The 22,834-nt window shown below is 42.0% G+C and overlaps 1 protein-coding gene across 1 annotated transcript; it reads right to left on the bottom strand.

Annotated features, from left to right (window-relative positions):
* Positions 1 to 1,452: 1,452 nt before the first annotated feature.
* Positions 1,453 to 21,991, bottom strand: klf5l (Kruppel-like factor 5 like). The gene is made up of 4 exons (XM_041051851.1): positions 21,733 to 21,991; positions 10,306 to 11,233; positions 9,289 to 9,348; positions 1,453 to 3,557 (listed from the first exon to the last, which is right to left on the bottom strand). Exons 1-4 carry the CDS (start codon positions 21,871 to 21,873, stop codon positions 3,379 to 3,381), a joined length of 1,308 nt encoding a protein of 435 aa, XP_040907785.1. The 5' UTR covers positions 21,874 to 21,991; the 3' UTR covers positions 1,453 to 3,378.
* Positions 21,992 to 22,834: the final 843 nt, after the last annotated feature.

The raw sequence follows: 22,834 nt of genomic DNA on the forward strand, positions 1-22,834 counted from the left end.
GTTGTGGAGAAGTTTAAAGCAGGGTTAGGTTATAAAAGCATATCTCAAGATCTGAACATCTCACTTTGGAAACTGTGTATAAACCCACTTTACTTCTAGCCCAGTTGAGCCTGAAGTAACTTACCAAACCCTCTCCCTGAAAGTCAGATTTTTGAAAACATTTTCTACAGACAGAATCTGTCCAAATACTAAAGAATCAAGAAAAACCATTGAGTATTATTTTATGAATCCTTTTATTATCTCATTGCAGCGTTGCAGCACAAACGGAAAACAAAAAATAAACATTGTTGATCTCTTTACTTTACATAAACTGATAAATTCTCTTACACACAATGTATCAAAACCAAACAAAATTAAACAAGCATTCACATAAAACCTAAAAATCTAAAATCCCATTAGTTAAAAAAGAAAAAAAAATATTAATATTATAATAGGAAATAAAACCAAACAAATATTTACAAAGTATTCTGACTAAACTACAACTACACTTATGTACACAGTGGATGGTCAGTGCTCCCTCCTTGAAAGAGACAGGAGAACTTGTTTCCTTGGGAAGAAAGAATAAAACAACAATAGAGTTGAAATAACAGCATGTTCATTCATTCATTTTCTACCGCTTAATCCATCAGGGTCGCGGGGGAGCTGGAGCCTGTCCCAGCTGACTATGGGCGAGAGGCGGGGTACACTCTGGACTGGTCGCGAGTCAATCGCAGGGCTGACACACAAAGACAGACTACCGCACACACTCACACCTACGGGCAATTTAGAGTCGCCAATTAACCTAAGCCGTGCATGTTTTTGGGACTGTGGGAGGAAGCCGGAGTACCCGGAGAGAACCCACGCAGGCACAAGAGGGTACCTTGTGCCTGCGTGTACCAGAGGAGTGGATCCTACAGCCTCCGCGCAGAATATATAGGATCAGGTTGCAATGACAATAAAATCGACCAAACTGACATAAAAGATGTTCCTGTGACTGTTAATGAGCAAGGTGAAACACAAGCCAGTTCCATGAGGGGGCTTGATGACGTTAAAGACGTCCTGGAAATCTCCAGACATGACCTCACTAACACAAACAGTTTTGTTCCTAAATATTTACCTTTGTTTGTGTTACTGGGGCAACACGTCATATGTTATTTTAATATTTTCACTCACAGCAAAGTGCTAGAAAACAGGAGAAGACAAAAGAAAACAGAATATAGTGAAATCTAAAGGCAAGATGAGAGCAGGTGAGATCAGATGTGGGCGTGACTTCAACATCAAAGATTCAGTTCAAATCGTGGTTTGTGTCCCATTGTCTCAGCTGACTGGTAAAATGAATGAATGAATTCACATTCAAATATTAAACCATAATTCACTGCCATGAAGATCAAGTATTTCACCACCTGTGATCAGTGGAGACACAAACTCTCTCAAATCTGTGGGAGTTTTGTGGAAACATGCTCCACAGGAAGATGTTAAAATTTCAGTTATTATTCTAAGTGTCATGTTTGCATTGCTTTGCAGTTGTATTGTCAGCTTCTCTCAGCTATTAACTTCATTATTCAGTCAGTCAATATAATAAAAATAAAATTCTGACAGTTTCTCAATCTGTTCCTTGGTGGCATTTTCCTCAGATAACTATTTCAGTTCACGGATTCAAACTTTTCATTTGGGCCGTGCAACATTTTTCCCCTTTGTAATCCCTGTTGTTGGCAAGTGTCACAGCTACACCACTGCACAAAAATGTGTGGGCATTCAGAGCCGGAAGAGAAGACTTAAAAAAACAAAAAAAAAAAAAAACAAACCCAAAAGAATGCAGAGGTCACAGCTGACAATTAATGTCACGCAATCAAGTCAGCGTTAACCTGCCATTCGTCCAGCTAACAGGACTGACTTTCCAACTGCAGCACTACACTGCATCAGAACAATCAGGGCTGATTACATAAGAGGTCTATCCACCCATCTCTGCCTTTCTGAAGTTGAACTTTTGAACAAATGCAGGAGAGACGTGGCGATAAAAAACAGAGCTGAATAGAAACTGCAAGCGAACTGCAAACCGTCATCAAAGGAGGCGGGTCACTATAGCAACGGCTAATGTCATGGATACAAACATTGGCAAATTGCTCCATACTCTGAGCTTTACAGGTATTACTTGTGCTGAAACTGGCATTACAGGGTGATTATTAACTTTTCCATGGAGAGTTCTCTGATTTTTGTCTGTTGATTATTTGTTTACTTATTTTTGAGGCCCTCAAAAGGAGATTTTTATCACAAGGAAGTTTCGACATGGAATATTACTCGTATTAACATTCAATGTAAAAAAAAAAAAAAAAAAGTCAAGTATAAATCTCAATACATTCGTTGTATTCTCAGACACACTTATGCACACATATAAACAAATATTTACAGAAGCGTTTCCACCTCTCATTGAAAGTTCATACCTCAAAATGATAAAAGATGGCGACAGTGTTGATGATGAAGACGTTGGCAGCAGATTTGTAGGAAAACAAATAGTTTGTTTTGTTGTTTAAAGAAGAATAAAGTCTGTCCAGGATGTAATGAGGAGTCCCAAATCCATCGTAGGAGCCTGACACCACAGCTCTTATGACTGTAATATTTGTAGTAAGTAATGCATGAAGTGTGTGTGAATGTATATGTATCGAGTGTTTACAAGAGTTGGGCTAGTATGTGTTTTAAATCAACATACCTCAACAGTTCACCAAAATCATCTCTGAGTCCCTGGTAGATCATTAGCTCTGGTGTTAAGACCTCAGCAAACACCATGTTGACTGATAGCAGGTGATCAGCATTATCTCAGAGATGAGAAAATGAGAACGTGGAGAAGCCCTAAAGCTAAACGGCATAAAATGTTGCATGCTATACAGCTGTGCTTGGTTCACAAATACCTGGACTCACTTTGCTTGTTTCCATAAAAGGTGATGCTGATTGAAAAACAGAGTAGCTAATCACAATACGGGCCAGTTCGCCTTGATTTTTTTTTTTCCTTTCCCAGTCTCACCTTTGACCACACTCCCCTGTTGGCTTGTGGAAGATATAAACCACCAGGTGACTCCTCTGATACACCTAGATATGGCCTCTTTCCACCTGACAGGAGAGGAATTTCACCAGGAGATCATAAAGTATAAGGACAGCTCACTCCATCTTCCTCACATCCATCCACAGATGGATCTGTGGGGGTAAATCTTTTTTGTCCTACTTTGGATATTGCTAGATGCCTACTGTCACTCAGCTAATGTTAGCATGGAGCTCCAGAATAAACACAGGTGCACAGGGATGATTTTGGTTCTGTATCTGTTCATGGTTAAAGCTGCTAGGTTCAGGTGGCTGTCATGTTTTTTTTTGTGTTTGTGTGCGTTCATAAATACAGGAACGTCTGTGTTAGTTCTGGTGACGCTTCATGTGCAGGGCCAGGTGGTCGGAGCGTGAGAAGCAGCGACTGCAGGCGATGCACTTGAAGGGTTTGGCCCCGGTGTGTTTCCGGTAGTGTCGGGTGAGCTCGTCCGATCGCGCGAAACGCCAGTCGCAGTTCTCCCACGAACAACGGTACGGCTTCTCCCCTGGAGGACAAACAGAGGAGAGGACAGACGTGTTAGCAATACACAGAACATTCCCTTATAGTTATAATGTTTTATAATATATTTTTTGTGTATTTTTACATTGGGCTTTAATTCCTTCCAGTTTATATCGATTTACAACACAACTGGAAACTTTTGTGTTACGTTAAATTCGCCAGTTACCAGTGTGTCACTTTTATTTCCTGTCAAACAGAACATTTTGAACACCAGCCTTGTTAATGTGGAAAATTCCCTGATCAAATTATCCTTTTCCTCGTTTACTTGTTTGTCCTCTAAATTAGATTTTTTTTGGCACCCAGGGTGATTTTAATACCACTAAAACATTATAACTGATATATTCCTTACATCAGAATCACAAAATCCTTGTGATTTTGAGGTTGTTTCGGGCTGTTAATACGTACAATAAAAATCATAGGGGAATTTCCCTTGATAGAGGAAAGGAGTGAGAAAGTTGAGAAGATCTTGAGAAGTTTAGTTTGTGAGGAGCTGACAGCAGTAACCGCTCTGTGTGTGTGTGTGTGTGTGTGTGTGTATACCATCACAGCTCACTTTGTTAATGTAATGATAACTGACACACCTTTATTTATAGTTACTTTTGCCATAATCCGACAGGGTGTGTGAAGTGAGTGAAAGGGAGAGAAAAATCATAGAAACCTTTGCTTACTGCATCTGAGCTGTTGATCATCTATGAAATAAAACATGTCCTGTTGTTTTATAATTATAAGGTGGTTTTGGATAACAGGGTACAATGTGAGAGAACACGGAAAATAGGAATTCAAAGCACAGAAGAATAATGAGTACATTTAACACGACACTTACCCTACCCTTCCCTACCCCACCCAAACATTGACATTTCTCTGCTGTGCCACAACGTGCTATTGCAGAACAGTGAGCTAATCATCAACAAAGAGAAGGAGCTGCGTTGAATAGGCTGGTATGTACACAACAGGAAAAAAAAAATGTCATCTTTCATAGCCGAGGTGGAAATTAATGTCTGCGAATCAATGTGAGACATGAGCACAAACAAAGCTGAGAAGGAGATAACAACTGAACAATACAACTCTGCTGAAGTCAGATTCCTCAGACTGTGGATTGGTACTTTTCTGGAGCCCGAAATAAAGAGTTCATGTTGGTTTATTTGTTTTTAGTAGGAAAAAAAAAATCTGAAAGTGAATCATTCCAGTACATAAAGGATCCAGTCTGTACTAATCATTGGTTTATTCAACATTTAGAGTCCCTCTTGGTTTTTGTCTTGTAATGTTTGTTTAGTGTCCTGTACCTTTTCCAAGAAGTATGCTTCCATTCTGGTGTTGTTGAGTCTTAACATGACAAAAATAAAAAAAAACAAACACAACACAGCTATCCTGTAGATGTTTAATGCCGCAACATGTCATTTCTAAGTTGTGTCCTTGGATGAAAATCCTTGAGCAGACTCTTCTAAGAGCCAGTGTCGAGGGAGCGTGACTGTCTTTGGCCGTTAGGGTCATTAAGTGCTCATTACCAGCACAGGCCCCGTTTGTGCTGATTAGATAGCTTCTGCTATTGGCCATCAGTCACCTACTGACAGCCATTAGCAGAGTGAGGGTGTCCAAAGAGCACCGGGGGAAACAGGTGACAATAAAATGAAATTGTACTTTTGCTGAAATAGTCCATCCTCAAACATCCAATAACCCTTTAAAACAAGGTGGCTACAAGTTCAGTTGTAAACACGATGATGGCTTTTAACAGCATTTTTGGAGAACCACGGCTCTCCTCTATCCACACACCATTAAACCTGATAAGTCTTTTAATCCAACAAGCACCTAAACCCCCACATCAGAGGCTCAGAAGCACTCCAGCCTTCTATTTGGACAATATCCTGTTTCTAGAGTTAACCGCTCTTGATGTGTGTGTGTGTGTAAAGGTGGAGTACAAATGTCTCCATATAAAAGGTTGAAGCAGGTGTGTTTGGTTTTGCTCTATAGCGGCGCTGTTGGGGTCAAAAGCACAGCCGCCTCTCTCAGACTAATATCCTCGAGGGCTGGCAAACAGGCTGGCGAAATACGACACACACACAGAACAAACAAGCTGCCAAAAGGTCAGGTGAAGACCTACCCCACAATCCATCCTAACATGTTTTCATTTTCCTCTCATCTAGAGGACGACTTTAAGTTTTAGGGAGATTTAGGGAGAACTTTTTCCTAAGACCATCTCCAAGATTCATAATACTGGTCCTTCGTTATGATGTGGAGTCGAAAAACTGACCTTTTTGAAACACTGATATTTTTCTGATTTTCAGCAGCGCTAAAAGGAAAACCTTCCAACTGATTTCTTTTCATTAAATCAGTGGTTCTCAAACCTTTTCTGGCATGCCACCCGTTCAGATGCCGCAAAAAGTTCACACTGTCACCCACCCCACGATATTTGTTTTATTATTAACAATAATAGGAGAATCAACTAATAAAAAATGAGGCAAGTTGAGTTTTATTGAAATAAAGTCAGAACAATAGCATCAGCAGACTCTTGTTTATTTTCTCTACATAAATCATATTCATTCAACTTAGTTTTACTCCTTATTTTTCCACCGGTCATCTCCCTCTGAAAACGTCGATGTCTTTAAAACTAAAAATGCATCAGTGCTCAAAAACCTTTACAGGCATTTGAACACGACAGACAGCAGCTGTTTGATCAGGTGGCTGATTAGAAACGGCCGAACTATTATTTTTCTCTTTAACACACACACACACACAAATGAGTACATGTGCGGTATGAACACGTCATAAATCATAACGGACAAACACTCAGTCTCAGCCACACAAACACAACAATACACACACTGAGAAAAGTACAGGTATAACAGCAACAACACATCAATCACTCCGGGACAAAAAGCCTCTGTCAGGCTGCTGTGTACTTTAAGGAACATATATATTTACTCTATAGGAGGCTTCGAGTCTCTCTGACACCTTGAACCTGCTGCATGAAAAATGAGCTGCGCCTCTGAAACTAAAATAATCAAAGAGGATCCACTCAAAGAGAATGACATAAATTTGTCTCCGCAGATTTCTTTGAATCTTGTAATGTAAAGGTGGATGACGTGGGACAAATGGCCAGTCTACTATATTAGGAGTGTAATACCACTTTATATCCATCGCTGCCTGGTGTTACTGAGTCAAAGAGCAAACACTCTTAGGCTTTCCAGGATGCCCATAAACTCTTTGTGGACCTCTCAGCTTTATCAGCTCAGTTAGTGTTTGTGAAGAGGGCTGGAGGGTTCCCTAATCAGGCTGATAGCACTCTACTCTTTACATACACAGATGTACAAACACACACGTACACACAGTAACACACTTACAAAAGTCAATGTGCAGAGCTCAAATGCTGCTGGGGCCATGGTCAAGGCTGCCCCCCCCCCCTCACCACCACCACCAATGGGAGGGCAGATTGTTTTGATAACAGAGCTGTCAATGACCACAGATAGTGATGGACTTCAGCAACACGCACATCAACAGCTCCCATGTCGTTTGATCATAGATGGGATGTAATTTATCAGTGTGCAGCTTTTTTAATCACTACTCGTGAGATTAATAATAAAGCACTGTGTCTGTGTTAAATAATAAGTATTAAAGCGCAACATTTCTCCATGAAACGTTATGAAGTATAAGTATTGACCTTCAAACAGACAACACACACAGAGTCTTTGAGACACAGTTTCTCTGGTCATGTTAAGACGCTATGTGAGAATTAATAATAAAAATAAAGATAACAAAATCTTAAAAGTCAATTGGCAGCCGATGTAAAGAGGGCATCATGTGGGTTATGTTATCTTCAACATTTGCTTTGGACAGAAGACTGGCTGCAGTATTCAGTATGAGCTGGAGGTGTGAATAGGCTTTACCACTCAAGTAAGCAAACAGAGAGCTGCATTAATCAGTGATGCAAAAGATAAAGCATGAATAACTTTCAGAAGGTAACTCTGGAGTAAAATATAACTTCTTTTAGGGCACTGGGTTTAATGTAAAGCATCCAACTGATTATGAATTTAAGATGAGGTCAGTGAGCCCGGTGAGACTGTTTTTGGTAAAAATAAAGTTGCGTGTCACCTGCAACAGTGGAAAAAAAAATGTCTAAGAGGAAGTACATACAGTGGATACTGATTAAAAAGGATCCAGAATAACCGAATCAACAGTGAGCTGGGATATGATGATTCATTATCATCATCATCATCATTCATCATCAATTTGAACCATGATAATAAAGCTAGAAGACGCAGAACAGGACTGAAGATTAGGGTTTTGTTAACTTTGCTTTATTTGCCTGGAGTATTTCCTATTGTCAGCCCAATGTTTCTTTACATGCTCAGCTCATGAGTCATCATCAACCGAATGTGAAACAAGACTGGGCAGGCCTCGTACTGCCAGATCGTGAGTTAAGTTTGCTGGTAAGGTTCAAAGTGTGACCAGAACATGCAAATGCTCAGCTACTTGGCTGTCAGCACTTCTGGGGTGACTTTCAGTGTATCTCGCTGCAGTGGTTAGCTGTGAATAACTGAATAATTTGACCTCATCAGGGTCGTAAACAGATTCAAATAAAGCAGTCTGATAAGGATCAACCTGTGACGAGTGACAGCACTGGGACATAGCTTTGTTTTGAGGGGTCTAAAGCCAAAAAGACCTGACCACATTATACTCTACAGGCTGCTGCACAATGTACTGTATGGAATACCTCCAGTATGATCCATACATTTATCCATACCCTTTCATTTCCCTCTAACAGAGTTTCCATTTGTGTTGGAAGTGTCAAAAACCTATTCCATAATTTCTCTGTTCTCTTGCTGCTTTATTGCATTGTTTTGTTTACCATTCCCACTGAATGTTTTATAGTCTATTTGTCTTTTTGCGCTGCTGCACTAAGCTGCTGCAACAACCCAACTTCCCCACCGGGATCCATAAAATTTCATCTTATCTATTTATGGCCATGGAGAGATCTGCTTCTATGTGTGCATTCATTCACGTGTCCGCTGTTTCTCCCTGTCATTGTTTTCACACTGCGGCGCTAATCACATGAGTGAATCTCAAAAATCCAGGTCTGAGGCTGTTGAGAATCCACAGGTTTCATCTTACAGAAGGGCAATACATGGAAACCAGCCTTCCCCCACTCTGCAAACCCCCCACCTTCCTCCTCTTCCATCTTCTGAAAAGGGGCTGAAAAGCAGGAGTAACTGGTTTGGCCTTTATTTTAACAGCGTGTATTCCCTGCTCCCCCACCCCATCCTTCATCCTCCCCTCCTCCCTCCCTGTTTTTTCTTCTCTTTCTCTGAGGAAGCTCAGAGGACAGGTATGAGCACGTATAAACATGGCGGAAAAAAAAAACAAAAAGCTTAAGCAAACTAACATTGCCTCTGTGTTGTTCTTCCTCTTCTCTGTGTTCATCTCTACTATAGTTACTGGGTGTATATCGAAACTGGCGATTTGACAGAATATGCAATGTACAAATAAATAAATAAGCCAACTGAACTCAGAGCTTAATGGCAACAGAGGTGAGATCGTGACAGGATTGTCGCTGGTTTGAATGCAAGGATTAGTTTGGAAATGTGGACTGAAAGGTCGACAGCAGTACGCAGGTGAATTTGTGCGAGGCCAGTAAAACAGGATGATGGATTTCTCTGGACCGTGCTGCAGCTCTGTGGAGCACACACACTTCATGTTAAAGCCACAGACAACAGCTTCCTCACCTGTGTGTGTCCTTTGGTGTGCCTTCAGATGAGAGCTCTTTGTGTAAACTTTGGTGCAGCCTGTAAAGAAATCACAAAAGATCGTGAGACAGACTGACAACGATAAGTGCTCACCTGCCAAAAACCTTTAACTTGGCCATTAAGTGTGTGATACAAGGGAAAAAAAAATATTTAGTTATCTTTCACTGTGAGCCAGTGAAAATGACATGTGGACCAACATGAGGAAAACTTCAACATATTTGCAAAACAGGAACTTAACTGGGAGAATATCAGACAAACAAATTGTTTTGTGGCACCAAAGCTTGTTGTTTTAAAACAGGTCTAATGCGAGAATATTTGACCTGTTGAAGAGAGATGAAAGTTGTTGCAGTGTGTTATGAAGTTTGCTGGCTGTATGCAGTTTCTGAACAATTGTTTTTCCTGTATTGATGTACGCGTGTTTAAGCGTGTGAGAAAGAGACAGTGCACTACTGAGAGATTTGCATGTGTGCTATTGCTTTAGGGAATGGAGTTTATTTATACAACAGTCACACTAGCAGACAACAATTTAAACCAACTTGTTAGAGTGGTTATGTTGAAACATGTTTTCTTTAGTTATTTGTGTATCAAACCCAGAAAATCCTGCAGGGTTCGAGCAGCTGACTGTGCGTGTTTGTGTGCATATGAGTGTTCGTGTTCATACTGTGGTATATGTTGCCTCATCTGTTTTACATGCTGTGCTCACTGCACACAGAGTACAGCCCAGAGTGTAGTGTCACCATGTTGTGTGCCATGTTGCAGGAGAGTAAACAAAAAAAAACAAAAAAAAAACAAAAACAAAGTCTACAAAATGATGCCAGTGAATTCAGATAATTTCGGTACAAGTCAGCTTGTTTTTGTCACATCAGTGACTAGTAGAAAAGATTTTTGGCCCCAGTGGAGAACTGTTCTTACACTCTATGGAAAAATATTATTAAATTAAGCCGTAGGAGTTTTACTGTGAAATGTTTTTCAGTGAAAAACAAATAAATCACAGACCTGGGTAGTCACAGAAGTGGATCCTCCTCTTCTCCAGCTCTGGGTTGTTCCGCCTGTTATATTTGGGACCTGTGAGGACGCCCTGGCCATGTGTCATCAGCATGGCATGAGAGGACAACCCTGTAACCTTTAGTCCTCCCAGACGCTGCTGGTACGGAGGCGGAGGTTGGGACGCTAAGCTGAGCAGCTCTGGCTGTCCATCTGGGCTCCCTGGCTGGGAGTTAGGGGGTGAGGGTGGCAGGCTGTGGGGCGCTGTGTGCTGGGATGAATTGGGAGTAGCCTGGTAGTAACCGTGGTGCTGCGGCAGTTGCTGCTCTGCCATCATGTAGTTACCGTTGGTCGTCGGCAGCGCAACGTTTCCGATGTTCAGCATGGTCCTGCTGTTTGGAGAGCCGTGAGTCGAAGGGCTGGTGTGCGACAGAGTCATGGTGAGGTCAGCGCAGCTAGTGATGGGCATGTGGTAGACCTGTGGCTGGGGGGCTGGGGGTCCGATGTGAAGCTCTGTGTCCAAATTTGGTTGCTGCTGAGGTCCTGCGGCCACATTGACCACTTCTCCAGAGCTCATGTCTGGTTTGATGAAAACGTTGTTGACTACAGGCGGCACGCTGAAGACGGAGGTAAAGTCTGGCAAGGCCTGGGTGGTGGTGGTTGGGATGGAGCAGGGCACCTCCAGTCCGGGTTCTGTCTTGATCTGCTGGGGCGTGAGGGTCTTGGTGTTGGACCTGTAGAGGCCTGTGCGGAGGTGAGTGGTGTTGGGAAGGATGAGGTTGATGTTGAGGCTGTAAGGGGTGGCAGATTTGTCCTCTGAGAAGTACTCGTCCACGACAGAGGCACTCTCTCGTCTGTACTTTTTGTCACCAGTGTCGGTCGAGGGACTCAAGAGAGGACTGTTGACCTGGGGGAGGTATTTGTCCAACTCTAGCCGAGTCTGAAGAGAAAAGCAGGAGAGAGAAGTTAGGAGGGAGGAAGTAGAGGAATTCAACATGTATAATGAATTCACTACAACCCTGAACTCTCAGTCTGTACTTCCCAAATGATCCCAGTGATTTCCCAAATTTCCTACCATGCCTTTCAGTTAACAGAGTGGGAGCATGAACCAAGGTGAACTCACTATCATATAAACAGACCGACTGAGCCAACTAATTCATGATCACTGAGGTGTGTCCCGTGTTTTGAGGCTGTTCAAATTCATGAGCTACACCTGTCTAGGAGATGAGGTGCACTTGGTAATGGCCTCTTTCCCTTCTGTGAAGAACGTCTTCACCAAACACCATCTAACACCAAAACACGACCACAGCTGTGCAAATTAACTTATTTACAAGCCAGGGAAACTATCAACGAGTAACATGTAGCTCCATCACTGTCAGGGTTTGCTCCACTGGAGCATTTCATCTCAAACTCTCATGGTACAGCACTAAGTAAAAATATGTTAATGTGATCCAGATGATCAGTTGATCAGGATTTGAACAACGCTGTGGAAACATCTGCAGCAGCAGCACCAGCTACTGTTTATTTTGTAAGATTAATGCGCTGCAGATGGTCGATAAGGTGGCTGTGACATGGCTCAGCTCCACCCCGTCCACTGTTAATAGAAACAAATAAAGCCAGCAAATAATTCTGGAGGAGAATGAAAGCAATCCAGAGGATAAAAGAAAAGTTGTCTGATACCAAAAACCTCCTCCTCCATCACTCCATCATCCTCCCCTCCGCCATACCTCACATTCCAGCTTCCAAGTGGAACTCACTGCCCTGTCAAATAGCCAGGACCCAGATCAGGGACAGACAGATGAAGAGGGGTCTCACCTACATTTAACTTAATATTACTCCTGTTGCCTACATGACTGCTATGTTTTCATGTTTTCACTAGTGAACTACTAGTAACTATTGTTGGCTGGAAATATAAAATAATGTCATACATCAGCTGATCATCAGGAACTGCAGTAATAATGCTGGCCATTTTATTTTAAGAATATACATCAGTTTCACAGCTGCTCTACTACCCACACGGTCTCTATGCTAATTCAAACTCTGACTGTACAACAGCTGTTTCCCACAAAAAAAACAAACAAACCCTTTTTTACAAACTGGGAAAAGGAAGATGTCAGGCTTTTCCATGCACCAATCAGAGTTTAACAAAAAACAACCAGTATGGGTGATGGTCACAACTGTTGTTTTATGTTGCCAGGGAGAAGCAACTGTCAGATCAGATGTACCTGCATGACAGCTGTGGATCTAATGCCTTTGTTGAAAGCAACAAGACAGGACAGGCTGAGGGCATAAGAAAATAAATTGCAGGTGTTTTCCTCATTTTAAGTAAAGAGAATTATCTGATCTTAACACGATTTACTGCTCTGTGTGTCCGCGTCATTCAGAGTCTATGAAGCAGACAGTCATTCCTTTAGAGAGGCACAAGCCGTTAAGTAAAGAATCTGCTGCAGGGACAGACACACACACACACACACACACACACACACACACACACACACACACACACACACACACACACACACACACTTACGTCTGTGCAAATGTATAAATGCGCGTGCTATAGAAATGCAAAATATACACATACACAAATGCACTCACATGAAAGCATGCAGGCGAAGACACACACCAACTTGCCAACACACAAGTAACTACACACAGGTACACAAACAAATGGAGAGTTCCCTCCATGGGTGTGGCCACTGAAGCGGCTTGATGCATGAAGAAGATGAAGAAGAAAAAAAAAAGCACTCAGCCAAACCAAAACAAAGGCTGAAGGCATGAGAAACAGGCAGAGAAACCTAAACAATGTCAGGTAAAAATAGACCTGCCAGACAAATTTGATCCTCAGTCAGTGACAACAGATACACAGCCTTAGAGAAAGGATGACGGGGGGAGGAGAGGCCAGAGAGAGAAAGAAACAAAAATGAAAGAGAACAAAGGACAGAGAGAGAGAGAGAGAGAGAGACTGAGACCAAACCATGAGGGAAAAAGAGCGAGCAGCTAATTATGAAACAGATACTATGCATGAATGCGGGCGACTAATCTGAAGAAGACATCAGAACGGATTCAAAGTGACCGTTGATCAGGAAGCTGCACAGAAAGTCATGATGGGAAATGTGCACGTTTCCGAGAAATCTGGAAACAAAAACTAAAATATTCCACTAAGTCAGAATTCACAGAGGCACATTGTTCATTTTGCTGCAGCTGCACAGATGTAATGACAACTTATTGTTGAACACAACACCCACCGCTCTCACCTGTGTAACATGCTGAGTGCAGGTCTGACTGCATACTTTTTTTTTTCCTTGACTGAGGAACCTTCATTTAACCAGGTTGTCCCCCTGCTACTAACCAACTTGACTCCCATGATTAGAATACATTACTTTCCAGTTAACAGACTAATCCACTTATCATTTCAGCAATACCACACTGCAGTCAATGATTAAATGATGATATTTTCATATTTTATGTTTATAGGTTTCTGTATATTTTGAGCGCTAAAGCGCCAGGAACTGTCTCCAAGTTGTTATCAGAGCTGAACTGTATGAACTGCACTACCCAAAGAAATCATAACCCAGAGTGTTCACCTGAGTCCTGGGCTGAATCAAATGACTTGGGACAAATGACCTAACGAGGTGCTGATATGTCCGAGGTCACGTCCAGCAGCTGAACGGGCACAAAGACAGAAAGGAGAAGAGAAGGCCTGTTTCAACACTATTATTCTGCAGCACTGCTTCAAGTGCCAGGGCTGTCAACACACACACACACACACACACACACACACACACACACACACACACACACACACACACACACACACACTGGGTCAATTATTACGCTTTAGGTTTTCATTTTGTTTTCTGTTTAACACAAAGCGTTTTAATTTACTATTAATGATCAACTGTAGAGAGCATTTGCACAAGTGTTATTATGGCAAACAATACAACAAATCTCTTTCAACAAGGTATTTAGGTTATCTAGACATTTAGATTTTCAGTGTTCCCTGGGAACAGCCAATTCTTTATTTCCTTTGCAGTCTCATTCTTTTAATCTCTGTAATAATAAATTACAGGTCTTTGTTTTTGGTGAAGAAGCTCATTTCTCGTACATGATTTTATTTGCCACTGCTCTTTGTGTGCGAGTGCGGGAAAGAGAGAAAGTGTGTGGTTTACTTTTTAGTACATTTGCATAGGCACGTGTCTCTGCACGCATATGTCGGTGTGTATGCTTAAAAGTCTGTGTGTGTGTGTGTGTGCTTATTCAGTCATGTCCACAGGTCTAATATGTCCATCGTTCATCGCTGGCAAACTCACACCACCTCGTCATCAGTGCAATCTGAGCACTTGGTGAAATCAAGTCTTGGGTATTTACTGGGTGAAAAAAGAAAACAAAAACAGCCCCTCTGTTTCCGTCCCACTGAGGGCTCCTGTGTGCCTTTCAGGACGGGACACAAACAGGGTCTGTGCTGTTGGGGTGCTGGCAGCTATGACCTGTGGGTGCCCTTGGCCATGTCCGCTGCTGGCCTGCTGTTGATCCCTCGTTCTGTCAACCTCTGCTGTCTAATGTTCCTGCTTCTTTTCTTGGATGTATGTGCAAAGCAAACTTTTTTTAGTGGAGAAAAGTAAAAGTAAGCAGCTGCAGTTTTTTAACAGCGTGCTGGGGACTGCATCACACCAAAAATTCAGATAAATGTAAGTTCTTATGTGTCTGTATGCAGTTTGATGGTGTGCTGAATGGTAGTTAGCCTAGCTTAGCTCTTCTTCCCTAACACTAACCCCTGTAGCTTTTTGATAGAGAATTGTGTTTGTTCTGTTAGAAACATCTTACACATGGCAACCTCAAAGCAAACGAGCCGATAAACTACAATTCAAAATGTCTCCGTATCACTTCATGTGCTTGACGAGTCGAATGTGTCTTCAGGCCCAGACTCAGTCAGTTAATAATTGGAGAACATGTACAACTGCTCTGCTATGAATCCTTCTGCCTGATAAGCAGCCTCTTATCAGCCCTGCTCAGGTTTATGGGATGGAGTGGGAGTTTCCATACTTATGACATCCATCCTTAAAGGACCCTTGTATGTTTTAACCCCATTTACTGCAAAGAGAATTTGCTTTACACCGCTATCCAACTGTTTTTCTTATCATATTGCTAGCAGCCACTATTTTCCATTCAGTGCCCTGACAGTAAAAAAAAAAAAAATCAGCTTGCAGAGACTCAAAATTTGCGTGAGACAGAAATCCAGCACAGTCTCGTCGGCTTTTGCTGACACAGCTACATTATCGTTGAGTGCAGGTGATATGATTCTGAAAAGTCTGCACTTTGTTACCACACAACAGCATAAATTTGACAAGCCAGACAAGATGTTCACTGTGATGCTACACCAAAGGTCCAGCTGGCACCTCCGTAATTTCCACCTTCCCATGCGATGTTATTCATCTCAAATTTAGTTTATTCAAGTTGTTAAACCACATCTATCCGTTCCAGCATTATACAGAATCATCCTCACGCACTGCTTCCCCTCTGCCACCTTTACCTGTCCCCTTCCCCTGCTAACTGCAAAACAAGTGGCCGTGTCTGCACATCAGTTTTACTTTATGGCTCTTAGGAATGCAGGGAAATGGTGGCCATTCGCCTTTGGATCTCCATAAAAAACACAGAGCTGATAGTGTCGGGGCCCCCTGGTCTGCTCGCTGTTAATCAACAAAACAGGAATCAAGACAGGGTCATCAGAGCAAAAATACAACCAAACCTTTGAGACCGAGATGACGTTTTATGGCCACTGATGGAGGGAGAGATAGGGAGGCTTGTTTTGGCTTTTCAGGACAGTGACAAGTAAAGGCAAGAGTTACTGCCGGGTGGCCAAAATCCACTTATCTTTTAGTTTTTAAATATATGATGATGATAAAGGCATCTCCACTGAGTGTACATTCACTGTAATCGGTAGGATTTCTGTGTGGGAATTACTCAGGTGTTTTTTCCATGGTTCATCCATGTGTAATCCAGACGTCCAAAATACCTGAGTTGATTTTGAAACACTTTAATTCCAGTTGTAAAACAGTGTCAGAGCTTGTCGCTGATCATTGTGTTAACACTTTGGGAAGGAATTCTTTGGACCTGAATATGAAAGATTCTTGTATTCAGGTTAACACTTTGTGCAAACAGTAAACTCTCTCACGTGTCTTTTCTGTCTCCTATTTCTTGTCTCTTTTTGTTCTATATTGTCCCACAAAACAGAAAAGGTCCTTCTCAAATTTAGCTAGCAGTAAAAAAAGGTCACAGAGTACTTAGAATAATCACTGCGAATAATGATATACTGTATATGGAAATCCCAGACTGCCTGAGGAAACTGAAAGAAAATCAGTGTGGTGCCTTTTTAAGACAACAGATGTGTACTTAGCTGATCATGCCAACACACATCTGCATCCGGTTTCTAACTGATTTCAGAGATACTGTATTTTTTTTTTGCCTCACTGCAAAGTGACTTCACCTTTTGTTTTCATTCACCAGAGCAATTTGGGCTGTTTTTACAGACAAATGGAGGGTAAACAGTGATACCCATTAAAGAGATTTAGCAGCTTCAGTGGATGAGTTAGCAGACCACAGGCATTAGAAAACAGTAGAATATGACTGTCTGCGGGCGGCATGTGTTGTCTGGTGCAGAGACACGGCCGGGCATGATGGGTACAGCTGACATCAGCAGACCAAACGCTCCCAACAGAGAACAGCGTGAGTCAAATGATGAATGTCTGCTTTCTGGTCAGTCTGCTGGTAAACTGACACAGAGCTGCTGGATGATCAGCTCAGTACGAGCAAAGCAGCAATAAAATTCTGTTTCATATACACAAAAGCCTATTTTATATTAAAGGTCTTTCTATGGTCCTGGGATTATACGACCTGTTTGTTAGTTGAGGTCATGTCTAGAGCTGCATTAACCCGTGTAAGGGAGTTTTTGACTGAAGATCACTGTGACGGCAAATAGGAAAAAGGATACACAGCTGGACAAACGTCATCTGTGAGTGTGAGAGGAGCGAGAGTTGAGAGGAGAATAAATACAGCACTGACGAACAGCCATCTGAGCGCAATACCAACACTCACAGAGGCTATGAAGTTCAAGCAAAGTTAAAAGCTGAGACCAAATGTCAATGAGGTCTAAATGAACTCATTCTTCCTAAATGTGTGACCATCTCCAAGAACGAACAAAACAAATGAATCATTTTGCTTCTTTCCAACACACTTCCCATGATCCCATGATGAGCCAGTGTGGGATTCTGAGACCTGTTGTCAGCAGACACTTGCTCAGATGCAAATCAGCTGCTTGTGTTGTGCTGGAAGTCAAATCATTAGTCAAACCAAAGCCATTTCATCCTTCAGCTGCATGTCTGCTGGCAACAAGTACAACAGCTCACTACTGGAGGGCTGACGATGACAGGGAACATACAGAGGAGGGTCGGTCTGGTCCAAACCATGACATCAGAAGCATTAATGCAAACCTAACAAGCTCCCAGTACAGTCCCAGGATGTAAAAAACATTCTGAAACTCTCTGAGAGGAGAAGCTTTAAACCATATCTGAGTATTGATCTTCAGGAATCATTAGGCGTGACTGGCAACACGCTCTTGATCTGTACGCCACGAAGTTACTCTGTAACTTCCCATGTCGTCGACGCTCAGTCTTACAGGAAACCTCTCGGTGATATAATGACTAAAGAATCTGGAAATTGGTTTCATATCAGTTACTTATTCTGCCATTAGAGCTGAGGAGCATGAACAGATTCATTCCGCGATAAGCCATGTTCTGTTTCCCAAAATGTCTGGATTTGCAGATTTTCACTGTAAATCACAGTAAACTGAATAACTATGGGTTTTAGACTGTTTTGGACGAAACAAGTTGAAGTATCTTACCATTCCACCTGATCATAAGTGCAGAAACACCACAGACTACATTTAAAAAACCATGGATCTCAAAGCTGATCTCCTTACATGATGACGGCAGTTTTACATTTCTAAATTAAGCAGGCAGATTTATTGGCAGTGTGGATAAATGCTGCTGCCGCCACGTTCAGCCTGACTCTACTGTTTGCTTCCTGTACAACACCATCACTGATTCGTTTAAAATGATGCTGCAGAACCGTCTTCCAGATTGATAGCCTGTGGCCAGATATTTTCTAGCTGTTACTGTAAACCTGTCCAAATACCTCAAGTGTAGATGTGAAAAAAACAAAGTTCCTGCAGGGCCTCAGAGAATTTTTGCAAGAGAAGCTTCTACCGCTCCTGTATTAAAGCTGCAGACACAAATGTTGGTGACTAGCCAGTCGACACTGCGGTGCATTTATCAGCTAAGGGGTCAAATGTTTCCTTCAGGAGTTTGCAGAGAAGAAAATGGAGCTAAAAGAATGTTTACATTCGTCATGGTGACCACAAACACGACTCCAAATGAATGATAATGTTTATGTGTCTATGTGTCCATGTGTGCTAGATGTCATGCCTTACGTGTCAGTTTTGTGTTCAACAACTTGACCAAAAAATGTACTTAGTGTGTTTTACAGAAACCCACTTTGCTCTTATGAAAGAGGCTTTAACGCTCATCTTAAAACTGTAGGAAAATTCATCGCTGAAAAACATCAGTGAGTGAATTTATTGACAGGTTTTTTGACAAACTACTCAGCAGCAGGAGAAATGTCTTCGGCACAAATAAACACTGAAAAAGAGAAAGAGGTGTTTGAGGAGCCTCATCCACCTTTTTCTGCTGCTGTGACTTTCTCATGAGTTTGGCTTTTACCATCCTCTCTCCTGCCTCGAGGCAGCCTATGGAGATGCGGGCCCTGCTCAGACAGGTCGGGCAGCATACTGCTGTCACGACACCGGCTGAGTTAAACGCTCTGTAAAACACCAGCACATTGACACAGATACATGTCTCAGAGGGAAAGGACAAGAGGACTTTCTGTTGTGCTTATAGACAGGAGAGGAAAAAGGAAGAACTGGACACAAAGAGAGTGTGACAGTGAAAGAAACAGAAAAGAAAGTGAACTGTGATCTGTGTGGAATGTGTTTTGAGAAACCGGCGCATGTTCATGGTGAATCATGAGCACACAGGGTAAACCCTCTGTGCTGCGGTTGGCATTCATTTGCCTGAGGGGTGACTATTTCACTTAACCTGACTTCTTTGTTCTTGACAAAGTCATGTTTTGCATAACACCAAGCACTTCATGTTACATCAACAAGAAACGAGAGAAAAGGCGGTTGAATGCTGGCCATTTTTTCCTCAAGGAAAACCACAGAACACACAACAAAAGTGACCTAAAAATGTTGTTGCAGAGAGATAGTATCACACTTCATGTTAAAATGTATTCTGGGTTGTTGAAGTGCTTAAATTAAAACTGCTGAATAGTGCGGATTTCCTCAGGAACCTAACAAACAAGTCAAGATTTTGTCTTATGATAATCAAGCCGGTGACTGAAAGATAAAACCCGCGCTGCTCTGATCGCATTTCATTGTCATTCACGGAATCCCACAAGCACACGGTGTTCATGACAGTCATTGTGTCCTACATTCATCTGCAGCAGCACAGGCACAGAAGGCACACAGTGTTTCCTACATCCTACTGAAGACACAGGATAATGTCTTATTAAACACAATAACTAAAAGAGCTCCTTTGTTGAGAGAGGAGCAGGCGTAATAAGCCGTGGCTTCAGCCTTTATGTCACTGTTATACCAGTGTTAGCTTACTGATTTAATACTTGATTCTAGACAGACTACTGACAATCCATAATTTTAACTCCCTACAATAATAATAATAGCAATAATAACAATAATAATAACAATAATAATAACACTATCTACCAATACCAAGTCTGATCCAATCTTTTCCTGCATAACCCTGCTGAACAGTGCACTCACACAACAAACAAAAACTGTACCACAAAGAAATCTACATATGCTTGACTGCTGCTGAGAGACGCTGGTTAGCCTCTGTGATCACACCTGTCAGCTGGCGATGCCAATAAAGTTGGTTCAAAACAGCTCCACCATGTGACCGCTTTCATTCCACGTTTGCATAAAAATCAACAACGTAAGCCCGGCCTACTCACACAAGATGCTTTGTGTGAAACGTGTTGCATGCAGGCTCAACACATGACAAAGACAGAATCATATCCTCACACGTCAACGCTACCAAAAAGCAAGCAACTGTACAACCATATTTCTCCCATGAAATCCACTGTGGCCTACCCCGTACTGGTCCTGTCGGAGCCTTAGAGGAGCAGAGCAGCTTTACCCTCTGATCTCAGGGTCTGGTACCTGTTTACCAAACACATGGCAGGAGGCCAAGCTCAGCACCATCCGAAGGCATCCGGTTTCTGTTTGCATTTTGTTGTGATCACTCAGCGCCAACGTACAATTCAAAGCCATTTAACTTTAATGCAGCTGTCATGTCTCTGCTGTGATCAGTTGTTTGTGTTTAACAAAGGAGGTGGTCAGGTGGTCATAAAATGTCATTCATCCTTTTGTTTAGCTTATTTTCTAGGACTAATCAGGCACGGCGTCCAGAGATACCGTGACGTGACTTACTTCCTGGATCGTTCAGACACATTTCTGGCACCAGAGCTACATGTATTCATGGACTTCATCTCAGATAGAACGATTTACAAAAGAATGCGATGACTGATGGAGAAGAAGCCATTTTGCAGACTTATTTCCAGCTCCAACCCGCTTGTCCATCATGTGATGAAATCCCATGACTTCTGACCAGCTTCTGCTGGCAGGGATGGCTCTTTCAATTTGAGGAAACAAGCAGGAAACGTGCGCTGAGCTGATCTCTGATCAAGCTTAGTGTATGTGTAATAATCAAAATAGTTAAAGCCAGCAGGGTATTTACTGCACTGCTTTTTCTGTATCCATATATAACATATATATATAACTATTTTAAAAACACGTTAACAGAGTTAAACCTACAAAAAAAATTAAATAAATCAATCTTTCTCTCAGGACAAAACAAGAAATAAAGTTTGATTTGAATAATTTGTGCTGCAGAGCTGCTGCTAACTCCTACCTAACAGCCCACAGGTAAGCTTTACCTGCCTTTACTAACATGTCAGGTGTCTGTGTAGGACTTTAACCTGTGTGCCTGCCTGTACAGGTGAGCTGCTTCTTCTCACCGAGAAAAGCAGCCTGATAAAATGAAAAAAGGAGCTTATCGTGCGGCTCAGCGGTAATTAAATGGTTATTAGCAGCTTTATTTATACTCAAAACCACCTTTTATTTTGACTGAGGCAACCCCTGCAGCCACAGCCTCTGTTAAGACTTGAAAAAAGGTATAAAAAAGAAAGGGAAAAAAAAGAACAAAAAAAGAACAAAAAAAGAACAGCTACTAAAACACCCGGAAAGGCCGGACCTCTGGTTGACCAGAGTCCGGCTGTACACAGCGGGCCGGCATAGACTCTCACCGCGGGTTTGACGTCCTCAAAGACGGACGCGTCCTCAACGCCGTCTGCTCCCGACATCCTCACCGGCTTCAGCTGCGTGAAAACCGCCCTTTCGTCTGTCGTATGCGGCGGATTCATGGCCAGTCCTACACTCGCTGCCATTAGAATTATTTCCTAAACAGTTATTCTTCTTCAGAGTCTGGATTATATGAACATAAAGACTTACTAATCTTAACTGGGCCCAACAGGAGCTGAAAACTACGAAACAACTCCACAACCCTCCCCTCTTTTCTGACTCCCAGGTACGTCTTACCTGTGCTCAAGTATGGACCTGCTACCTAGAAGCGAAGACCGGCAGAAAACACAGCCAATTAAAGCAGAGGATCGGTCTTGCGGTCCAATCAGCTGTGTGGGGGAAGGCGGGACTCACCTGAGCGACAGGAAAGGAGGAAAACAACTGTATGGCATCAAAGCAGCGACTGTTTCCTCAACCACACACACACACACACACGCACACGCTAAACCATAGTTGTATCACAGTAACTATAAGACTAATTGCTTATATTGATTTCAGCTTATTAAAAAGAAAAACTTGAGATATTTGCAATAACGTGAATCCCCCTCACACAAAGAAATGAATCAGTCGTGCTATCAAAGTTCACTTGTGGCTGTAAAAGCAGAGAAAAACGACACTATTTAACTACACAATGTGGAAATAGTGGAAGTGGAAGATGAAATTAGGAAAATAGACAATAGAGCTTTATGAACAGAGGCTGTAGCCTGGTTATCAGATCTGTTCTGTTGTACATCCTGCTGAGATAATGTTTCTCTGTTCATTGTAATCACACATAACTTATAATTAAAATGTGAAAAAAATATGTTTCCAAGAAAGCAAATTAGCTAATAATGTGTGCACGTGAACACAAGGGAAACAGTGAAGTGACCATTAAGTGACCTGTGTTTTTCAATGCATTTTTACTTATGGGCAGGTGAAGTGATTGAATACTAATTAGAAACCAAAACACGCACTTGTGTAATTTTGCTCTGGTTTCAGAGACTCGGCTCCATCTATATGCAACAGGATAAACATGAGAAAAGAAGTAATGTAATAACAGTAATACAC

The sequence above is a fragment of the Toxotes jaculatrix genome, chromosome 12 (assembly GCF_017976425.1).
Source record: "Toxotes jaculatrix isolate fToxJac2 chromosome 12, fToxJac2.pri, whole genome shotgun sequence".
Classification (NCBI taxonomy): Eukaryota; Metazoa; Chordata; class Actinopteri; family Toxotidae; genus Toxotes; species Toxotes jaculatrix.